This window comes from Tachypleus tridentatus, chromosome 11 (genome assembly GCF_004210375.1).
Source record: "Tachypleus tridentatus isolate NWPU-2018 chromosome 11, ASM421037v1, whole genome shotgun sequence".
Lineage (NCBI taxonomy): Eukaryota > Metazoa > Arthropoda > Merostomata > Xiphosura > Limulidae > Tachypleus > Tachypleus tridentatus.
In genome coordinates this window covers 77571414-77592198 of record NC_134835.1, presented here as the reverse complement: position 1 = coordinate 77592198, position 20785 = coordinate 77571414, and the positions used below count along the sequence as shown (strand labels likewise).

The 20785-nt window shown below is 29.9% G+C and overlaps 1 protein-coding gene across 4 annotated transcripts in view; it reads left to right on the top strand.

The window, feature by feature from the left end:
- Positions 1-20785, top strand: part of LOC143232529 (DENN domain-containing protein 5A-like) — an 81198-nt gene that overhangs the window by 43519 nt on the left and 16894 nt on the right. Inside the window, exons 13-20 of one of the 4 annotated variants that reach the window (XM_076468099.1) lie at positions 3578-3703; positions 5705-5857; positions 6275-6371; positions 9519-9554; positions 10021-10125; positions 18035-18161; positions 19769-19897; positions 20475-20596. In XM_076468099.1, the coding sequence (XP_076324214.1) occupies positions 3578-3703; positions 5705-5857; positions 6275-6371; positions 9519-9554; positions 10021-10125; positions 18035-18161; positions 19769-19897; positions 20475-20596 (895 nt within the window). The remainder of the gene's footprint in view (positions 1-3577; positions 3704-5704; positions 5858-6274; positions 6372-9518; positions 9555-10020; positions 10126-18034; positions 18162-19768; positions 19898-20474; positions 20597-20785) is intronic. The other 3 variants (XM_076468100.1, XM_076468102.1, XM_076468103.1) reach the window with 3 other exon arrangements.

Sequence of the window (20785 nt, the reverse complement as noted above, 5' to 3'; positions counted from 1 at the left end):
ATATTCTTTGACATTGAGAAGGCTTATCATACAACATGGAGGTATGGCATTTTGTGAGACCTCCTCATATATATATATATAGGTTATGTGGCCATTTGCTCATTTTCATTAAAAAATTTTTAATGGACAGGAGATTCCAAGTGATTATGTGTGTGACACTTTCCTGTTTTTTTCTACAGGAACTTGGAGTCTATCATGGCTGTGTTTTGAGTGTCACACATTTCAGTATAAAGATTAATGCCATCACTGAACAACTCCCTCTCACTGTTGCAAATGAGCTCTATATAGATGACTTTCACATCTCATATCAGTCGTCAAACATGAGGTATATTGAGCTGCAGTTGCAGACTGCCCTCAATCTTTTACTGAAGTGGATTACAGCAAATGTCTTTAACTTCTCTCTCTGTAAAACTATTTGCATGCACTTTTGCTGCCAACAGGGTATTCATCATGATCCTGAACTCTGTATCTGTGAAGTTGTGCTGCCTGAGGTCCTTGAGACAAAGTTTTTGGGGCTTATCTTTGAACATAAGCTGACCTGTATACCACATGTCAAGTAGCTATGGGTTAAATATACAAGAGCACTGAACATCCTCTGTGTCCTCTCTTCCACCCCTTTGGGAGCGAATCAATACTCTATGCTAAAGATGTATCATGCTCTTATTTGATCAAAACTCGACCTTGGATCTCTGGTCTATGGCTCTGCCAGAACCCTGGCCTTAAAGATGCTGGACCCGTTCATTATCAAGGACTTTGGCTCTGCACTGGGGCTTTCTGCACCTCCCCAATTCAGAGCCTATACATAGTCTCATGAACCTTCTTTGCACCTTTTCCATTTGCAACTGTCTTTACTATATGCTTCGAAACTTTGTTCCTTACCAAAGCATCCCACCTGGGGTTGTATTTTCCTTTCTCAGTGGGCCATGCTTTTTCAAAACAAACAATTCACCATTGCTCCTTTTGTTCTTCGTATCCAGTTGCAGTTGGATGAATTAGGTCTGTCCTTGGATAATATTGTTATATCCTCTGGTCAGCCCATTCCAACATGACCTATCTTTAAATCATCTGAGAAAAGCAGACACCCCTGAATGGAAATATTGTCTGTTATTTGCTGAACATCTTTCGAACCATCCTTCCATTCCTATTTATACGGATGGTTTCAAATCAGGTGACTGTGTGGGCTCTGCTATGGTTTGTTGTTGTTTGGTGGTTGCACGCAGAATCCCCTCTGCAGCTTCTGTGTTCACTGCTGAACTGTATGCCATTTCTCCTACCCTGGATCATATAGAAACTAAGCAATACTCCAATTGCACTATTTTTACTGACTTACTTAGTTCTCTACTGGCCTTGGAATCGCTTCACGTTGGTTCACACCCTGATTTTGCGATTTATTCATAACCAACTGTCCTTATTTCTCTAACATCCATTTCTATACTGTTTTTCTGAATACCGGGCAACATTGTTATTTGTGGGAATGAGCTCGCTGACACTGCAGCTAAATCTGTCTACTTTAGCACTGTCACTGCTGTGCCTATTCCATGCATAGACTGTGGTCTTGTTTTCAAGACTCGGCTCTGTGCCAGCTGGCAGTCGATTTGGAGTGAGCAATGTGAAAACAAGCTTTTCCAAATAAAACCCTATATTGGATTTTCGCTGTATTGTTTCCGTAAGGATCGGAAAAAGAAAGTTGTTCTAACTAGACTAAGTATTGATCACAGTTTTTTAACTCACCGTTTTCTTTTATCTGGAACTGATGCACCAATTTATAGTCTGTGTAATACTCAGGTCACAATAAGTCACATTTTACTTTTTTGCCATCGTTGAGAGTCACAATGATAGCACCATTTTAAATATGTTCTGTCCGAAGGTTTGTCCATAACATAAGACAGTGTTATTGGTGATGGTAACACTCTCCACTTTGGAAGTGTTTTTAGTTTTTTAAAGGCCATTAATCTTGTTAATGCCATTTAAGTTTTTTAATTTACACATTACACCTTTTTTAATGTGATTCCCTTTTAAGAGTCACAGTCCATCTAGTTCAATTTGAAATTAGAAAATGGCCATGACATCAAAATACTTGTAACCATGACTGGAAAGGCCAATTTTAGGTGACTAACACTGCTGTTTGAACTACCCATTAGTCATTGTGGTAAGCTATTATTAAAGTTTTGCTAGAAGTCTTTTAAAACTTTTATTATTTTACATTTTGAAAATGGCCATATCGTCAAAAAACTTAGAACCAGGACTGGAAAGGCCAACTTCAAGTGACTGATGGTGGTTTTTGCACTTTTGTCTTCTAAGGGTTTAACCCTGTCATTGAATGGTGTTATTGGTAATGGTGACACTGTCCAGCTTGATTGTATATTTAAATTTTTATGAACCTTTTCAGTTCTGTACAAGTCTTTTATCACATTTTGTGCACATTGTTTGATTTCAACTTAATTCATTTTTTATATTTTATTAAATTTTCCTTTTTAAGATTTTTACCAATTTGCTGCAGAGCCATGTTGTGTTGTGCTGAAAAAAAGGAAAAATAACCAGCCAACCAAACCTAGCAGAAAAACCCTTTTCATTAATTTTACTGATGAGTTTTACATGGCTGATTAATGTGTTTATAACCACTAAAAAGAGCAGTTTTTTTTTTAATTGTACAAAGTGTGTTCAGTTTTGGCAATGTAGGCCAGTAATTGAGAAGAATGCTGTGTTCATGTGACTTTCTGCTCTGAATAGTATCAAAATTTATTTTATTTATAGCTTGCTTAGAAAGCCATAAAAATAATAATGGTTTTGGGCTATTATCTTCAGTAGCTGATATATATTTTGTGTGTTATATGTATATTTGAAAGCTGCATTAATTTTTTATTGGATGCTCAAACTTGTGAGACTAGGTAAGGCATAACGAAGGACATTTAAGTTGTGCAAGCAACTTTATTACACAGTTTTATAAAAGTAACTAAAACATAAAAATTATAAACTTCTGAACTTAGCCTAACAAGATTTTAATAAAATAAAACTCATTCCCAGTGTGAAATATACAACTCACAGCTGTGCTGTTTATATTAGCTCTGTGGGAAACAGCTAGTGGGCTGCTATGGTGATGTATTGCTTTCTTCATCCAGTGGATGTAAAATACTGAAATAAAATTGGCTTGTACCAGAATCAACATATTAAAAACAATTCTTCATAGCTACTGATAAAGTATGAAGAATTCAGTGCATAAGCAGACTATTTCTTGCTCTGTAACACATACAGCATACTTACAGTAAACTGTTTTGCTACTTTTACTTTCTTTTATTAAAACAATGAAATATTGGATTAAAAATAAACTTCTTTTACTGAAATCATGAATTTCTTTATGAAATATGTTCATACAGCTTGGTTCATTTCTGTTGTAGTGAGATTTTAGGAGAGAACTTTCTGTATACATGCAATGTTTAACATGTTTAAAACCCATTTACTGTAGCTGTTGTTTCAGTTAATATTGTTTATAGGTATAATATTAGTTCATGAATGTGTTTTCTTGTTTTCAGCTATAATAATGTTAAAATCATGTTTTTGATAAACGTTTGTTTTCCAGCATTACATTCAGGAAGCACGGGGTAAGTCAGTCCGTCATCCAAAGCTTTCTGACGTGTCTCCTGCCATAATTGCTCGAACAAATTGGAAATTTGTAGAGGCTTTACTGAAAGAGTGCAAAATGAGAGTAAGAAATTGGTCTTGTTAATTGTCAAAATTTGTTGGGTTTTTTTCAGACTATTTTAGTTTGTTCAACTTTATACCAAAGTTTTTTTTTTGTGTGTGTTTGTAATTGCTTATTATGGAGACTGAAGTATCATTGGATTCCAAACTTAAAGTAGTGCAATTTATCACAAAAATATGATGAGTACCTCGATTTAAGTTCAAATAACTTGTCATAAATGTTATGGAGCATTTTGTAAATGAAAGCCAGTTAGGGAATAAAGAAAATTATAAACATTATATAAATTTTATGTTTTTTTAATTGTATTTCTAAATGTAGTCAAAACTTTTGAAAATTACAAGATAATTTTGTATGAACAGCAAACTATTTGAAACAGTTATTTGCAAATTTAAACAGTTACTAGATTATTTTAGAATGGTACCCGTTTTAATTGTGAAGGCTTCAGTTTTTGAACATATTTTGATTATAAAGTAGATTAAAACTGTAATCATCAAATGAATAGCTTATTATTTTATATTGTTCTCTACTAGTACGTTCCTCACATTACATCATTTTAAATAAAATTGTTTTTGGTTGTTTCGACCAAAATAAATTAATTTGTAAATAAATTAACAAAAATATTCAGGAGAAAATATCACTAAATTTTGTTATCTTTCAAAAACATAGATGTCTCTGGTAGCAATTAATTAATTACTATATTGACCATAAATTTGTGCTATTTTTGTATGAGAAGTATTAATAGGAACATTGAAACTGTGAAAGTCATGTACCAATAATCAATTTAGTGCATAATTTGTTTGGAAGAAAAGAATGTTTTAAAAACAAATGACATTAGTGTAAACTCCATTGATATTTCTTGGGTTAATATTTAATATATGTATTTTGTGAGCATGTTATGCTCTACAATTATTTTTGAGGTTATAATATTGTCATATTTAACATTTTGTAACAAATATAATCAAGACATGAAAGAATTAAAAGCTTCAAATATGTTTTAAATGTCACTTGAAATTTTTGTTTTATACAGATCAAAGTATTGAAAATAAGAGTTTTTAGAAATTCTGAACTAACGTTCTTTCTAAACCATATTTAGTATTTTAAATTGTTGTAACATAACAAAAGTTTCATATCTTTCTAGCTGCTGATAACCAATAGCTGTAGTGTACATGCTTTTAAAGGCAGCATGCTCTTATAACTTTGATTACTCATATGTTTAATCCATATCTACATCAGTAATATTGATAGTTAATATCCTTATTCCAGGAAAAACAAACTTTGTGCTAAAAGTTTTAGTTTTTACTACCCTATAGTTCCAGTAATTTTTGTTTAAGTACTTTGGAAGCTGGGTATTTTAACCTTTATTACATGTTTAGATTGTATCATAGTTTGGTTTCTTTTGGTGGTATAGAGGACAAGGGTATTTTAAGCATAAATGTAACATTTAATTTACTTTCTTTCATTATTTTACACATGGCTAATTGTTTGAGATTTTTTATGTACTGAGGCTCCCAAAATAATTTCCTATTTATAATATTTTAAAGAACAAATATAGTGAAAATGGATTTTTGAAAAGTTAATAGGAGCTAAAAAAGTCAATTGTGATGATTAGCATGTATTGTTGTTAACCTCTTTAGTAGGATAACTCTTTTGTAAGTGTCTTAAAGTGAACTGTAGTTGGTGGAAAATATACTACAACTCTATTCTACCTACTTCCTGTAGGTGCTTTTGCTATAATCACGTATCTGTATTGAAAATTGATTAAGAGTCAATGAAACAATCCCTATTTTAAAAAGTAGCCTTTCTTAAAAGAAAACTTGGAAGTATTATTTAAACTATAACAAATGAGGTATTTCTTCAATTAAAGTATGCTCATTTGATTTTTCTGATAGAAGTATTGCAATTTAGGATTATTGTTAGATAATCTGGTTTCATTAAAAAACTTAAATACAGTTATTAGGTGTACTGTTTTTTAGATATAACTTTTATAATTCATGATACCTTCAGACAAAAAGAATGCTAGTAGAGAAGATGGGGCAAGAAGCAGTAGAGCTGGGTCATGGAGAAATCAGTATTACGGGTGTTGAGGAGAACACAATTATAGCCAGTTTGTGTGACCTTTTAGAACGTGTGTGGAGTCATGGTTTGCAGTCAAAACAGGTTAGTTAATAGAAAGTGTTAACATAATGTTTAAATAGTTGTCATTGAAACTACATAATTCTGTAATTAAAGAATTATATTCTTCAAGAAGTTAAACTTTTTATAAACGTTTTAAATCATTTTTTACTTTATTACAAAAGTCAAACAAATAATGTAGAATTTAATTTGAAAGCAAATGTACCAGTAAAATTCTAATTTTGTAAAATCACAGTGTAATTTGTGGGGTGTAAAAATGTGTTTTTTTCAGACATACTATGTGCATTTTTGGAGCTACAGTTTATGTAAATAGTTGTCATGCAGCTACTGTTACTTTAGGTTATGGTTCATATTTCTCTTAGTGGAAAAATGCAACTAATTAAATTATCATAGATATTTTTGGAAATAAAGAATTTCATAGATAAATGTGCATTTATGTAGGGTAAATCAGCCTTGTGGTCTCATCTACTTAGCTATCTTGAAGTAGAAGAGTGTAAAAGTTCAGGAAAACCTATTGATCCAAACTTTCTTACACCTGGTAAGATTACATTTAGTTACTAGATTTGGTTACTTAGTTTCAGAATTATCACTGTTTTGCCACTTATTTAAGAAAATGATAATTACAAAGAATGGGGTTTTGTTTTGCTAATATGTTTAGTTTTAATTATATTTGAAATAAATTTGCCTGTATGTATAATATAGATAAAAGATTGTATACCCAAGTGATAATTTGATTGCATGGATTCAGAATGATCTTAGCAAAGCCCTCTCTTGTAAATATTAGCATATTTGAACTAAGATTGATACACAGTTTCATCAGCTTGTCTTTTCAGGTATCAATGAAACAAAAAGACAAAAATAGTTTTTGTAGATGTTAATTTATTTGCATTTGGCATACGATAATGTTAAAGGTAAATGTTCAATTTTATTTATTTTTCATGAATAAAATGGATGTCCATAAGGGGCTTAAATGCCAAGTGCCAGTTTTGAATAAAAATTTGCAGTTTAATGAATGTGGTATTATTAAGTTATATGCTTCACTCTTCACTTAGTGTCATGTGTTCTGCTCTGTTATTATAAAGTCTTGTACATAATGCTTCTCAGTATAGAATTCCAGCTCTTATCAGATACGAAGTGTATATTGCTTGTATGTAATTGGAAGAAGCACATTTGTAAAATCGTAGGTACCATGAAACTAATGAAACAAGAGTGCATTTCACTATTCATGCCTGCTAGTACAGCAGTAAGTGTACCAATTTACAATGCTACAATCAGCAGTTGGATTTCCCTCAGTGGGCCCAGCAGATAGCCTGATGTGGCTTTGCTATGTGAAAACGCACACGCATACTATATGATCCACAAAGGGAGCATACCTTTGATGTCACATAATATAATTATAGTTTGATTTGTATCAAATTAATATTGGTTTCAGTTTAAAAATATATGTAAATTAGGTATCACTTTACCTGAAACACTATTTTAAAGTCTTTGGTTCACTGACTGAACTTACCTTTTTAAACTCACATTAAAGTGAAAGTGTTAATATGAAACATTCTATATTGTATCTTCATAACTGTTTTTAGTCTTGCTTTCAGTAGGGCGAGGCATATTCAAGGTGTATGGTTGTTGGAAGTATGCTAATCAGGCATATGAATATCTGATAGAACTGCTCTTTGGTAATACCAGTGAGATGTAGTTAACATTAGCTAAATCTGTGAGATTCTCATAATCTAATCCAAGTACGTACTTAAAGATGTAATATGTGCAACACTTGAGTCCTTTCTTTCTACATGTATATGTACATCTGAATCCATGTTTATGCCTCAGATTTACAGTTGTTATATCCCTCTCACTCTACAACAGTTTTTAAATCCCTTTATAGCATTTACTAACTCCCTCTGATAATGCAAATGTAATTATGGTATGTTTAAAGCAGTGTAAATGTCTTGCACCTTTTTATTCTGTCTAATGAAAAAGTTAGTCATTTAAAGTGTATTTTAGTATCAACTGCCAGTTAAGCAAACAGTACCAGATCTGTGATTTGGTCACAAGGAGATAGATTTGACTGCCTCTATTTTAGCAGGTTCAGAAAGTCTTTTTCTGGACATGGTTACTGTTCAGCACCAATCCAGTTCCATGACACTACTGAGGTTTTTAGGAGTGAAGCAGTGCACCTTTTCAAATGCGAATATATCTAATGTTGATTTTATACCACAGTTCACCATTTTTAAGTCAGATCATGTCTTCTCTAAATTTGTCACTTTAAAAGTAGTTTTACAGCATATCATTGTGGTAACAACGTTCCCTTGACTTTTTACTATTTTTTTTTATGACAAATAGATATTCAAAATGGCTTACAACTGTTAAAACTATATTTCTTCGTGTTTTGTTTTTCTGATGCTATAATCCTTTGATGGCACTTGTCATTTTACTGATCAGTATTGCTGCAACTGCTGGAACAATGCATTCTCATCATTAAAAGTAAAGACATAGGAACAGTATATTTAATTAATTATACTCATTATTGTGTTGATTTTCAGTCCTGATCTATGTATGCTGCTTGGTTTGTGAGAAGTTAACACTAATGGTAGAATAGATTTAATAGTTGTCATTTGAGATTTCTCTGTTTCAGAATTTTTTTTTGTAAAGGACTTTGAATTTGTTTTCATTTGATGACCAAAAATGTATTAGTAGCATGTTGAGTAAACTTGGAGGTTCCTCTTATTTTAATGTTTATTACAAAAATGCAATACATGAGCCCAAAATGGGGGTTGGTGTGGTAAAATAAATATATTTAATAAACAATGTTAGTCTTCATAGTGTTAGATGGTGTATATGTTATTGCTAAATATACAACAGGTATCAAGCTGTTTAAACAATTTAGACAACCTGTTTTATCTCTCACAGGAAATAGTTAAAGGTTTTTGGTTTTAAGTTGGTAACAGGTTCCTTGTAGTTTTCATACTGCTCAAATGTCTTCAAATAAAGGATGTTGATAAAAATGGAATGAATAAAATTGTTTGTGTATTTTGTGGTTCAAATGAAATGTAAAGATTGAGAATGTTCCTTTTTTTTTGGAAAAATGAATTTTTAAATGCAAGTTACAAAAGAAAGTTAGATGTGATATTTACTTAAGTTGATAATTACAAAAATTGACCAAAGATGTAAGTATTGTATGGTGTAATTGATTAATGGAAAAACTGCTGGTGAATTTTTAAAATGTACTAAAATTAATGTTAAGTTGCCTTCAGTTACATGTTACTGAAATATTTGGTGGAATGTTCAAAAGAAATTGATTTAAATGAAAATGTTCTGTATTTAAAATTGAGCTTTTTTTTTAACAAGTTTTTGATGTAAAACATTACAGAACATATATCATGTCTGTCAATGTTTTTTAATCTATTCAGGGTAATAATGTTAGTCTGTGTTTGATGCTTTTTAAATAGGTAATTATTTATGAATAAAATTTCTATTTTATGAAGTACCTTAAAAAGTTTAAATTATCCATAACTTTGAATAAAAAATGTAGATAAAACTGTATTGTTAATTAGTTTGCTCATTGTGATTGTAAAGTAACTAAGTATAATTTGTGTTTGTTCCTGTGTGCAACCATATTCCTATTACAGCATACTAACTTCTTTGTCTCCTGTTTTTCTTGCCTCCTCATAACATCACACCTGCACAGCCTTGGCTTGGTGTGTGCTCAGGAAACGAATTGACTGTAGGTGGCCTCTTTCTTTTTTATGAATACTTTATAATGTATAATACTATGTAACTTGTTACTATTTTTCTAAGTCTCTTTCATGCAATTGACATAGGATCCTAGCAGCTAACAGTTTTGGTGATTTGATACAAGATATATTACAGGGTATTACAGTCATTATTTTGTGATTGATGAATGTTTCAAAATATTCTTTAAAGATATTCTGTAAAATGCTATTGCAAGATTAAGATCATGAGAGTATGTGCAAGATGTAAATTTGAAATATAGTAGACATTAGATAAGTTTGCACTTAACTGTCTTCATTGCAAAAGGTATGTATTATCTCTGTATAAATTTATACCCCACAAATTATCCTTGTTATTGTTATGTTTTTTACATTTTTTCTTTATCTCGTTAATATTTTTGTTTCCCCGTTCTCTGTCCTTTGTTTTCTGTATTTTCCAATCCTTGTGCACCGTTTTAGTTCCGGCCCATCCACAGAATACAAGACGTTTTGGTCTGCCTGAGTTTTTATTGTCTCTTAAAAGTGGGGCTTTCAGCACTATTGTTACTCATCTTGCCAACTTTGGTAAGTTTTACTCCAAATGCTAAAAAAAGACCCTTTTAAGGTTTAACTTTTATTTATTTTAGTCTAAATTAACTTGTATGCCAATGAATAATAGCAATTAGAAATTTAGAGTAACTTAGATATTGTAATGGATCTAACTTAATTTCTTGTTTGGGAAGTAATTAACATTATAAATGTCAGAAAGTTTAAAAAACATTTAATCATTTGTTACTTGTTAGTTGAGGTTAATTGTACAGTTGCCTACATGTGAATATTGGTTCAATAGTAATACTTTTAGAAGCAAATCTTGGGCTTAGTTCCTCCTCTGTGGAACAACACAGTGTAAAGATGTAAGGAATTTCCAGCCGTGCTTTAGCAGCCTTAAATCGTAGAGTTAAATCATAGATTTTATAATTTACAATTCTTATCTCAGCTCATCATTTCTGGCTTTCCCAAACTCCAGCAAAATAATTTATCAAAGCATTGTTTTTAATTTAGTTTTAAGGATCAAAGGTCAAAGTCACCAGTAAAAAGAAAATTTCATTTCTACTTTAAAAGTAATCATAACAACAAAATAAACCACATTTGTTAACATTCTAAGTCCAAGAAAGTAGTACTTGATTTATTCCTTCCTTTTATTTATTATTTGACACTTAACTCTTAAGTGGATTAAGCTCATATCATTCTTCTTTACTTGGGGAAAGAAATTTTGGTTCATTAGAAAAACTTGAATACATTACAAATAAAATTAAAAGTTTGTAACTCTGCTACATATGTTACTTTATTGGTTCAGTTTATGTATTTTCAATATATCTTGTGCGTTATTAAGGCTTTATATAAGTTAATTTTTTTCTTAATAGGGCACTGTATCAGGGCTCTAATTCCAACTGTGAGACAACATGTGCCTGTTTTTCTTATATGAAGTGTAAAATGTTTTGCAAGTCATTACATGCTTAAGTATTTTCAGTATGACAGAACAATTAAACATGAAGGATAATCATAAGTTGGTATAGCACATAATTAATATTACAGGTGAATAGGTACTAATCACATTGGATGATTAGTGGTATTTGCTAGTTGATTAATTGTCGAATTTATTAATTGCATTCAATTAGTAGTAATGCCCTCTACAATCATACACACAACCACTGCATTACTGTAACGTGGTACTAAATTTCCTATTTCATTTTACATTGATTTGTTTGTTGTTTTTTAAAGTAGCATTTGAATCCTGCTTGATTTCATGTAATGGATCTCTTCAGGATGTATCCATTTTCACATTTGTGAAAAACATTTTTGTGTCAAAACATACTTTCCTGAAACTTTATGGACATTTTCTACTTGGCAGATAAATCACTAATATTGACTAAATACCAATATATAATTATCTGTTTATTTGACTTTATAATATGCAGAAATCCTACACTGATTTACTGTAAATCAAATAAATTGATAACTAAATAATGAAACCATTTTATTATAACAATGAGTAATTATCTTTTTAAATTGTTTCAAAATTATAAATACAAGTGATCGAGTAGTTGGTTAAACAGTAAATGTTAATGATTTGATAAAAATTTTATTTTATTTGGTCAACATAATAAAAAGAAATTGTTTACAAATGTTACAACATAATGAAACCATAGTATATTTATTAGAAACAAACTTTAACAAAGAACCAAACATCAAGAAAATACTTTTACAAAAGTCTTAGACAATCTCCTGTCATGTAATTTCTTTGTTTTATACTGTAGAGATGTTCTTGTGTACAAGTGAGCTACGTAAACCTGATGATGACAAAACTTTCTCTGAACATTGTACTTTTATTACTGTGTTAAATGTTTAATAAAGTATTCTTCATTATCCATTTGACCTGTCTAAAGTGTATAAGCATATCTACCTTGTTTCAAGTTATTTGATGTTTTGTTATTAAAAACAATTTCTGTAGCTTTCAAACAGGTGTAATTTAACAAAAGTACTTTCACAGTTAAAGAAATATTTAAAGAAACTATAAAATAAAAACAATCTCTTGAACTCGTATATTTACTCAATTAGTGCTCAGTAGTCTAATTTGTACTTTATCCTATCATATTCAGACTTTCTTTCTAGCTGTTTTCAAAGTTTTGTTTTACTAGGAAATGGTCAAACCACTTGATGTGGCATCATATAGAGCTTTCAACCAAGGCTTATACAGAAATTGAGGGAAATAATTGAAAATCGAGAAATGGATAATATATTCTTAAGGTGTGATAGTTGTTTTTTTTTTGAGAAAGTTAAGTGGTATTGTATATTCACTAGATATTGTTTCTTCACATTTTGTGACTGCTCTGGCAAAATAACAAGAACAGTTTTGCCATCAATTGTATTAACCTCCTATACAACATAAGCATGAAACTGAATATCAACAAACACATCACATTGTAATTTTGTCAATTATATTAATCTGCTATACAACACAAGCATGAAACTGAATATAAACAAACACATCACATAATTTTGTCTTGTTCATGTTTTTAAAGAGATCTCATGTTCAATAGTTATGTATATGATAGGCATAGATATATTATAGTTTTTTTTTAAAGACAGAATCACTGGTAACTTGGTGATCATATACTATGGTACTGTAATTTATTCCATTTGAGCATCTTAATGTTTAAATGGTATTTTGGTTGGTTTTTATGAGGAAAATGTCTTTTACATTATGGTTAAACTTTAAGGTATTAGTAATGCTGTGAAACATAGTTTGGAAAGTTATGTGAAAAGGCTCTTAACATGAACAGAAATTCAAGAAATGGGAAACTTAAGTAAAGTGCTTAGATTTTTCAAATGTTTGTAAAACAAATAAAAATCACTAAAGCTTACTCAGCCAAGATTAGTTTTAAAATTGTTTTGAAGTAAACTAGGTCTGTTACATTTTTAAAACAAAATGTCTGATAATTGATTGAATATAGCACTGATTTTCTTGAAAACCAGCTCCAAGTATAGTGAAATTTCAAGGTATTTTTGGGATCACTTTAGTTGGAGGCTTTTAAGTAACTGAAACAGACTCTGAATGTTATTTGACTTAAAGCAGTGGTTGGAACATTGTGCAATATGATTCTTATAAATTATTGAAGATATTAAAAAACAGAAATCACAACACAAGAACTTTGACAACCTAAGAAAAATTGTTTTCATGATGTACTTGGGTTTTTGGTTTCTGCACTATGAAGTATTATATTGAGAGAAGTATGGTCCTGCTGTATAGAAGTCCATCTGTGTTCTAGAATACTTAGTTATATGGACACCTTGTTTAAGTAATTGAATAAATCAGCAGTACAGCACGTAATGTGAAATTACTTTCATATAGGAAGTAATAAAGCACTAGATACACAGTTAAGAAAGAAAAACAATGCACTAAATGAATTCATACTTTAAAAGTTAAGTGGTTCAGAATATTAATCCTTCTTGCCAACTACCCAAGAACATTGTTTATGCAGTTCTTTATGTATTTTACTGTTTTTACTTGTCAGATATATCTACATCAGTGATGTCAGTATAGAATTGTCTAAAACATTGCACTATAACATTTTTTATTTTAACTACTGGTCTTTACTTGTTATATATGTCTACATCAATGATGTCAGTATAGAATTGTCTAAAACATTGCACTATAATACACCCTTTCATTAATTATTACTGTTGGACAAAGTCCAAACCACCTAAAACAGTCCCACACCATTGTATTCAGTCATGCTTAAGCACCTTATCACAAAAGTTACTTAAACACTTGCAGGAGATACTGTTCCTATCTGTATGAAAAATTAGAATTAAGAAGTAATTCATCTGATAGCATATTGGTTACTGTGAGGTGAGCAGTGTTATTTATTTTATGAGTAAGAGTTATAGTATATGAAAGAGCACTGAGATTTTAATTGGGGTGATGTTAAAACATTTACTTCTACTGATGCAAAAGAGCATCTTGAATATGTAGAAAAGCAAATTACAACCTAGATGATAAAAAAACTGTAAAAGAAAATATGATTGTATAAGATGTATAGGATCTTTGGTCTGTGTATACAAGCTATTTTCTTTGTGATATATACTACCTTTATGTATACTTAAAGCTCCATTTTACTTACCCACCTTCATGTAGTGTTCTAATTTTATTTAATGGGTTTGGTTTTTTCCTAAATCTTAGAAATTAAGAATGTCACTTAATGCAAAACTGTGCCAGTATTGAAGATATTACAGCATCAGAATATTAACATTAACTGAAGTTATGCTAACTAGCCATAAGAATTTTGAGTATAAATATTTTTTATTTACTCTTACTGCCAGAATTTTTTACCTAAATCTTAAGAATTAAGAATGTCACTTAATGCAAAACTATACTTGTATTGAAGACATTACAGCATTGGAAAATCAAAGGTAACTGACTGGCCATAAAAACTTTGAGTATAAATAATTATTTTTTATTTTCTATAACTGACTGCAACCCAATCAGCAGAAATTTTATATACTTAAGTTTCACCAAAACTACTTAAAAGTTAGTTAAAATAATTTCTTTTTTCAGAGGTGTAAATCATTTTCAGTAATTACAGGGAACTTGTACTAAAATTAGGTATTTCAGTGTTAGGCCCTTTTACTCTATAAGTAAATGTTAGGCCTTTTTCATCTATAAGTAAGTTGTGTTCTCTGTTGTATTCTTCAGTAGCTTTTGTCTTTGGAGGAATGTTTAGTGTAATAGTCAATTAGTATTTTGAACACAAAGATGAAATGTAATGTTAGGTCTTAAATTCAAATTCCCCTCTTTATTTATTCATTTAAACCAAATGTCTATGAAAAACAAAACCATGATTATGGTCTCACCTTGAAAGTTACGAGTTTTAATTACTTTGGCTTATGCTATGAGCTTCCAGAAAGTCTACCATGTATTTTATAAGATAAGCCATTTAGCTAAGAACTGAATCTTTACTCACTAAAGTTATGCAGAATTTTTTATACATTAAATGTATGTTGGGTATATACCTGTGTTTTATATTAGTAATTGTCATCAGTTAGTAATTGCTTACATTCTCTAAATCAATGTATTTTTGTTATCTTATGTTAAGAAACTGTTTTTCCATACAGGTGTAAAGAGCTATGGATCAGTGTATTTTTATATTGTGTTAAGAAACTGTTATTCCATACAGGTGTAAAGAACTATGTATCAGTGTATTTTTGTATCTTGTGCTAAGAAACTATTTGAAGTTCCATAAAGGAGTAAAGAACTATGTATCAGTGTATTTTTGTATCTTGTGCTAAGAAACTATTTGAAGTTCCATAAAGGAGTAAAGAGCTATGTATCAGTGTATTTTTGTATCTTGTGCTAAGAAACTATTTGAAGTTCCATAAAGGAGTAAAGAGCTATGTATCAATGTATTTTTGTATCTTGTGCTAAGAAACTATTTGTAGTTCCATAAAGGAGTAAAGAGCTATGTATCAGTGTATTTTTGTATCTTGTGCTAAGAAACTTTGTTGCAATTTCCATATTAGAATAAATAACTATACCATAAATCAGTGTATTCTAGAATTTTGTGTTTGAGGAATGTTATTGAGTTCCGTACTGTATGTTGTTGTATTCTTGTATTTTGTTTTCACCCTTTGAGTGCATAATTATAATTTTAGATGGGTCGTGAAAAGTGTTAATTATCCACTAACAAATGAAGTGTAGAATTTGAACTTATTTATTACTTTTTCAATATAAAAATCCATTAGTTGTGTTTTTGCGATGCATGACACTAAGGTGGGAAATTTAAGGATCTGAGCATCCTGAATGTTGCACTATGTGGAAAAGGTTTTGTTGCACCAAATGACTATAAATGTTAAATCAGATAAATCCAATTATAGCATCCAAAGAGTTAATTAAGGAACATTGATAGATCCATAATAAAGCCATATACTGTAAGTCAATGTATTCTGGTATTTTGTGTTAAGGAACTTTGTTGATAGTTACATAATAGAATAAGGAGTTACATTGCAAGTAAATGTATTCTTGTATGTTGTGTTAAGGAACTTTGTTGATAGTTTATATGTTTATTTTTCTATATGTTGGCTTTTTGTTGAATCAGCATGTCTGGTTTATATAGACAAGTGTTACAGGATTATTTCATGTTTTCTATTTGATTCCTTTATGTGATCAGCATTTCTATTATTTATGTTATTTAACTGTTGTAGGGTTGATATGTGGGTGTTTTACAATATTTAATTTTTTGTTGGATTAATTTGTATGAGTGTGCATTTTAGAATATGTAAATTTGTTAGTTATGTGTGCATTTTGTAATAGGCAATTCTGTTGTAGGGTTAGTTCATTTAGTAATGTGTTTTTGATAACTTAATTGGTGTATCGGATTATGTGTGCTTTACTACAGTAATTTTGTTGTAGTAGTAGTTATGTGTCAATTTTACAATACATTTCTTGTAAGGTTAATTATATTAGTTTTTCAAACAGTGATGTTGTAAGATTGTAAAAACGTTTTTCAACTTAGTCATTTTCTTTTTGGCTCATATTTGTGGTGTTTTGTTTGTTTCTCCTTTATGTTCTTGTACAAATAATTATTTCTAACAGTTGTATAAAATGAAACAGAATAATAACATCCATTTACTGACAGATTATATCCAAACAGGTATGAATGGATCAACCTGTAACTAGACACTACTTTCCAGTCCTTATATGGAGTCTAGTTTGTTCTGACTCCTTGATCATAAGATGTACATATGCTGTTCCAGTTACTTATCTCCATTCTTAGTTACAGCTTGTGCTTTAATAGTTAAATATGCATATTTCCCTAATTAAAGGGTTACAAGACTGAATTATACATTGTTTGAGGCTCAAATAAGTAGGTGTATGTCTTTGATTGCTGTTGCTACAGGTATTGTAGAAGTGTTTCATTAACTATCATATATCCTACAAAGCATAGTGTGTGAAAGTTAACTGCTTTTAATTTTAAACAAGCAAATATATTATCCTGAATCATTAAATAAAGCAACCTTATAAGTAGTTATAGATATGGTTTGCATTACAAGTTTTCACAATGTGAGTTTACTGTAACCTACATTACATGAATGAATGTTAATGTTTAGTAGCATTATAGTTAGTTTGTGGATGATGCAGAGTACTGAAGCTGGTCATACAGAATTAATTATGTGAATGCTGTGACAATGATTTTGTTGTAGAATAAGTTACATTTGAGTTCTACATTAGTAACATTGTTATGGGGTTGACTGTTCTAATTTTACAATAGGAACATTCTCTTAGGAGTACTTATGTTTGAGTTTTACATTAGTAACCTTGTTATGGGGTTAACTGTGCTAATTTTATGATATAAACATTCTCTTAGGATTGCTTACGTTTGAGTTTTACATTAGTATCATTTTTGCAGGGAGTATTTGTGCAAGTTTTACATTGATAAATGTTGAAGCATTAGACGTGTGATTTTTAGAATATTAACTTTGTAGGATTACTTAAGTGTGTGTGTTTTAACACAAGTAACTGTGTTTTGTAGTTTGATTAATCAGTTCATATATACATTTAAAATTAGGTTTTATAGCAACATGCTTGTAATTTCTGTGTTAGAAAATTTGCTGTAGGCCAAAATATTCTTGTTTTATGTGGATGAAAGTATGTTAGTGGTTTACATTTTTCAGTTTTGTTCTGTGTATGTAACCAATATTTTGTTTTAAGAATTTTTTGTGGAATCAAAGCTAAATATTTGTTCTGCATTATGTTACTACTGTGATCAGTAATACTTCTATTGAACCAAATTGTACATTTTTAAAGCCTGTCTTATGTTTGATACACAATAACTTGTTAGTCTATCTTGTGTTTGGTACATGTGACAGGAAAGAAATGTTTTTTTTTTTTAACATTCTCAAATTACATGTGTTTGAAAAATTAATTTTCCTACAGACATATCAACATTAGCATTGGAAGGAGATTCTTCAAGCCATAGAGAAAACAAAGACAAAAGGAGACCTAGAACTCCCGATCTTCCAGCACTTAAACCTCTCTCTGTATCATTGGTTTATGATATCAAGTAAGTCTTCATTTACTTGTTTTAAAAGAACAGACATATTTATGTTTAACTTAATTACCAGAAGATTACATTACAGAAAGTCATTTTGATTTATGCCATTTGAAAGTGTCATTTAAGTACTTCAAGAAAGAATGTTTTTGAATTTTTTTTACAAAGTCACTGTTTTATAACAATGTCTTTATAGTTGCTAGTTTTTTATTTTTTAATCAAATTTTTCTTGTTTTTTCAAAATTTAAAATTAATAAGAAATGTACCATTTATTTGTAGTGTAAATGAAATGAAATATAACAAATAGTTGATTGGCCCTGTAAATAGTTAGAAAAATTCATTTTTAAATAACCAAAGATAAAATACTATAACCAAACCAGGCTTTCTTTTTTCATTATAAAACTACCCAACTTAATATCAAGTATTAGCAACAACACTCTATGTATCTAAAGAATACTTGGAAACATCGTACAGTGAGGGTATATCAGATATTGTAATAAGAACGGAATCCAAACTGGTTATCCACACAACATGAATTTGTTGATGTTTTTACAGGTATTTAGAAGGTTAAATAACTGCTTGATTTATTCTGTTGGGAGGAGAAAAATAATATATTAAGATAATCATGATGTACTATTACAGAAGTATAAACATTAAAACGTTTAACTGACATTTGCAAGACATGCTATTAGGGTAGAAAAATAACACAACTGCAGTTCTACATTAAATGTGGCTCTCACTGTGGTATTAAATTTTATATTTGGTGATACGGATATTAAGAAATCAAAGTTATTTACCTATGTAAATTTGTTTTAAAAATTTCTTTTGAGCTATGATTAGCATATTTAATACATTTTTATCACAAACTAGTAAATGTAGTTTTATGAGTTAATTTTTATTAATAATTACTAACTTCTCTATGTAAGTTTGAAACAGGTACACATGATTAATTTTACTTGTTTTACAAAATTTACATTTTGAATATCTGTTTCTGTTTTTATTTCAGGCTGTTTATTGCAGTGTTGTGAAATGTATCAACTTTCCTACAGGTTTAAATACTGTTGTCTAGTAATTTCTGCTATATTTCTTAATTATTGTAGTTTTCCACTGTAATGTGTTAGTAGTTTTGCTTGCAGCATTTAACAAAAGGTTATTGACCAACCAGAAAACTGCTGTAACAATGATATGATATGTCATTTATGTAGAAGCCAAAGAGTACTAGTATTAAAGTATATTTTGACTCTCAGGGAACTTTTACATAAATTGTATACAATAATAATGTTCTTACATGTTTTTGTGTAATCATTATTTTACTTTGTTATTGACTGTATATGCTTGTTCTAGTAGTCTAGATTAATAATCAAATTTCAGGTTAACTTGTATGTTTCAATCCTTATAAAAGCAATTTTAATTAATTATATGGATTTTTTTTCAGCCTTCTTGAGTTTATATTATTTTAGAGGCAAAATGATTTGTTAACTATATGAAGACACTAATTACATATTATTATGTTTTTAAAATCATAATACTGATTTAGCTTGTTTTCCATAACTGTATTTTTTCCATTGGTTTCCATAAGAGGTATGACTCTAAACTTGTGACTTTGTTTTGATGCCTAGAAATGTCCAAGCAATGACTGAAATAAAAACTGATATTGGGTATGCTAGAGCGTGGGTACGGCTAGCAATAGAAAAGAAGCTCCTTTCAAAACACTTGAAGAAGTTGTTGTCCAATCAGGAATTGCTCAGGTTTGTTAAATATTTTCTATCTACATAGTAGAACATGTGTATTGATTTAGTTTTGTTTTAATTCTAAAATATCATTGTAGTGAACTTTAAATGTGTTCTTGTAGTATGATGTTATTTTTAAGGAATTCACTTGTCCAAGTTTTATAATGTACGAGAAATAGTTTAACACTTGAAAGAAGAGAGAAGGCATAAGAAAATAACATATTGGAACAGCAGAAGCAGTCATACTTTTCTCTGACCATTTATATATTATCCACTATCTAATTCTAAAGGAAGTAAAATAAGCTGATTGTACAATACTTCTGCCTGTGGCTGATTGGATTATCTCTTTACCAACAGAAAGTAAAATACGTTGGAAGATATCATAATATAAAGAAATGATCTTAGAGATTGAAAAAAACTCAAAGTAATAAAATATTCCCTCATTCATTAGAATGTTAGATTACATTTTTCGTTTTATTCAAGTAACTCAAGAACTTGTATGAAAAATTATAAATGCAGTTTTCCATGCTTGTTTTAGTATTTGAACAGCTTGTTCATAATATTGAATATTGTAGTTTGTAACACTTAATTTCAGGAGTCTTTACAAACGATATGCTTTCTTACGTTGTGACGATGAGAAAGAACAGTTCCTTTATCACTTGCTCACACTGAATGCAGTAGATTATAAATCCTTTACCAACACCTTTACCTCTACAGGTATGTTAAAATATCCATTAATTTCAGTAAAGTTTTAGAAGCTTAATCTTAAGAATTATTTCATTTCACTTTCAAACAGTCATAGCTATGTTTTGAATAAGTTTTAATTGATAACACATCTATTTAAATCTCCATTTTTATGTGTGTGTGAAATGTGTGTGTATAAGATTTAATGAAACTTGACTTGCC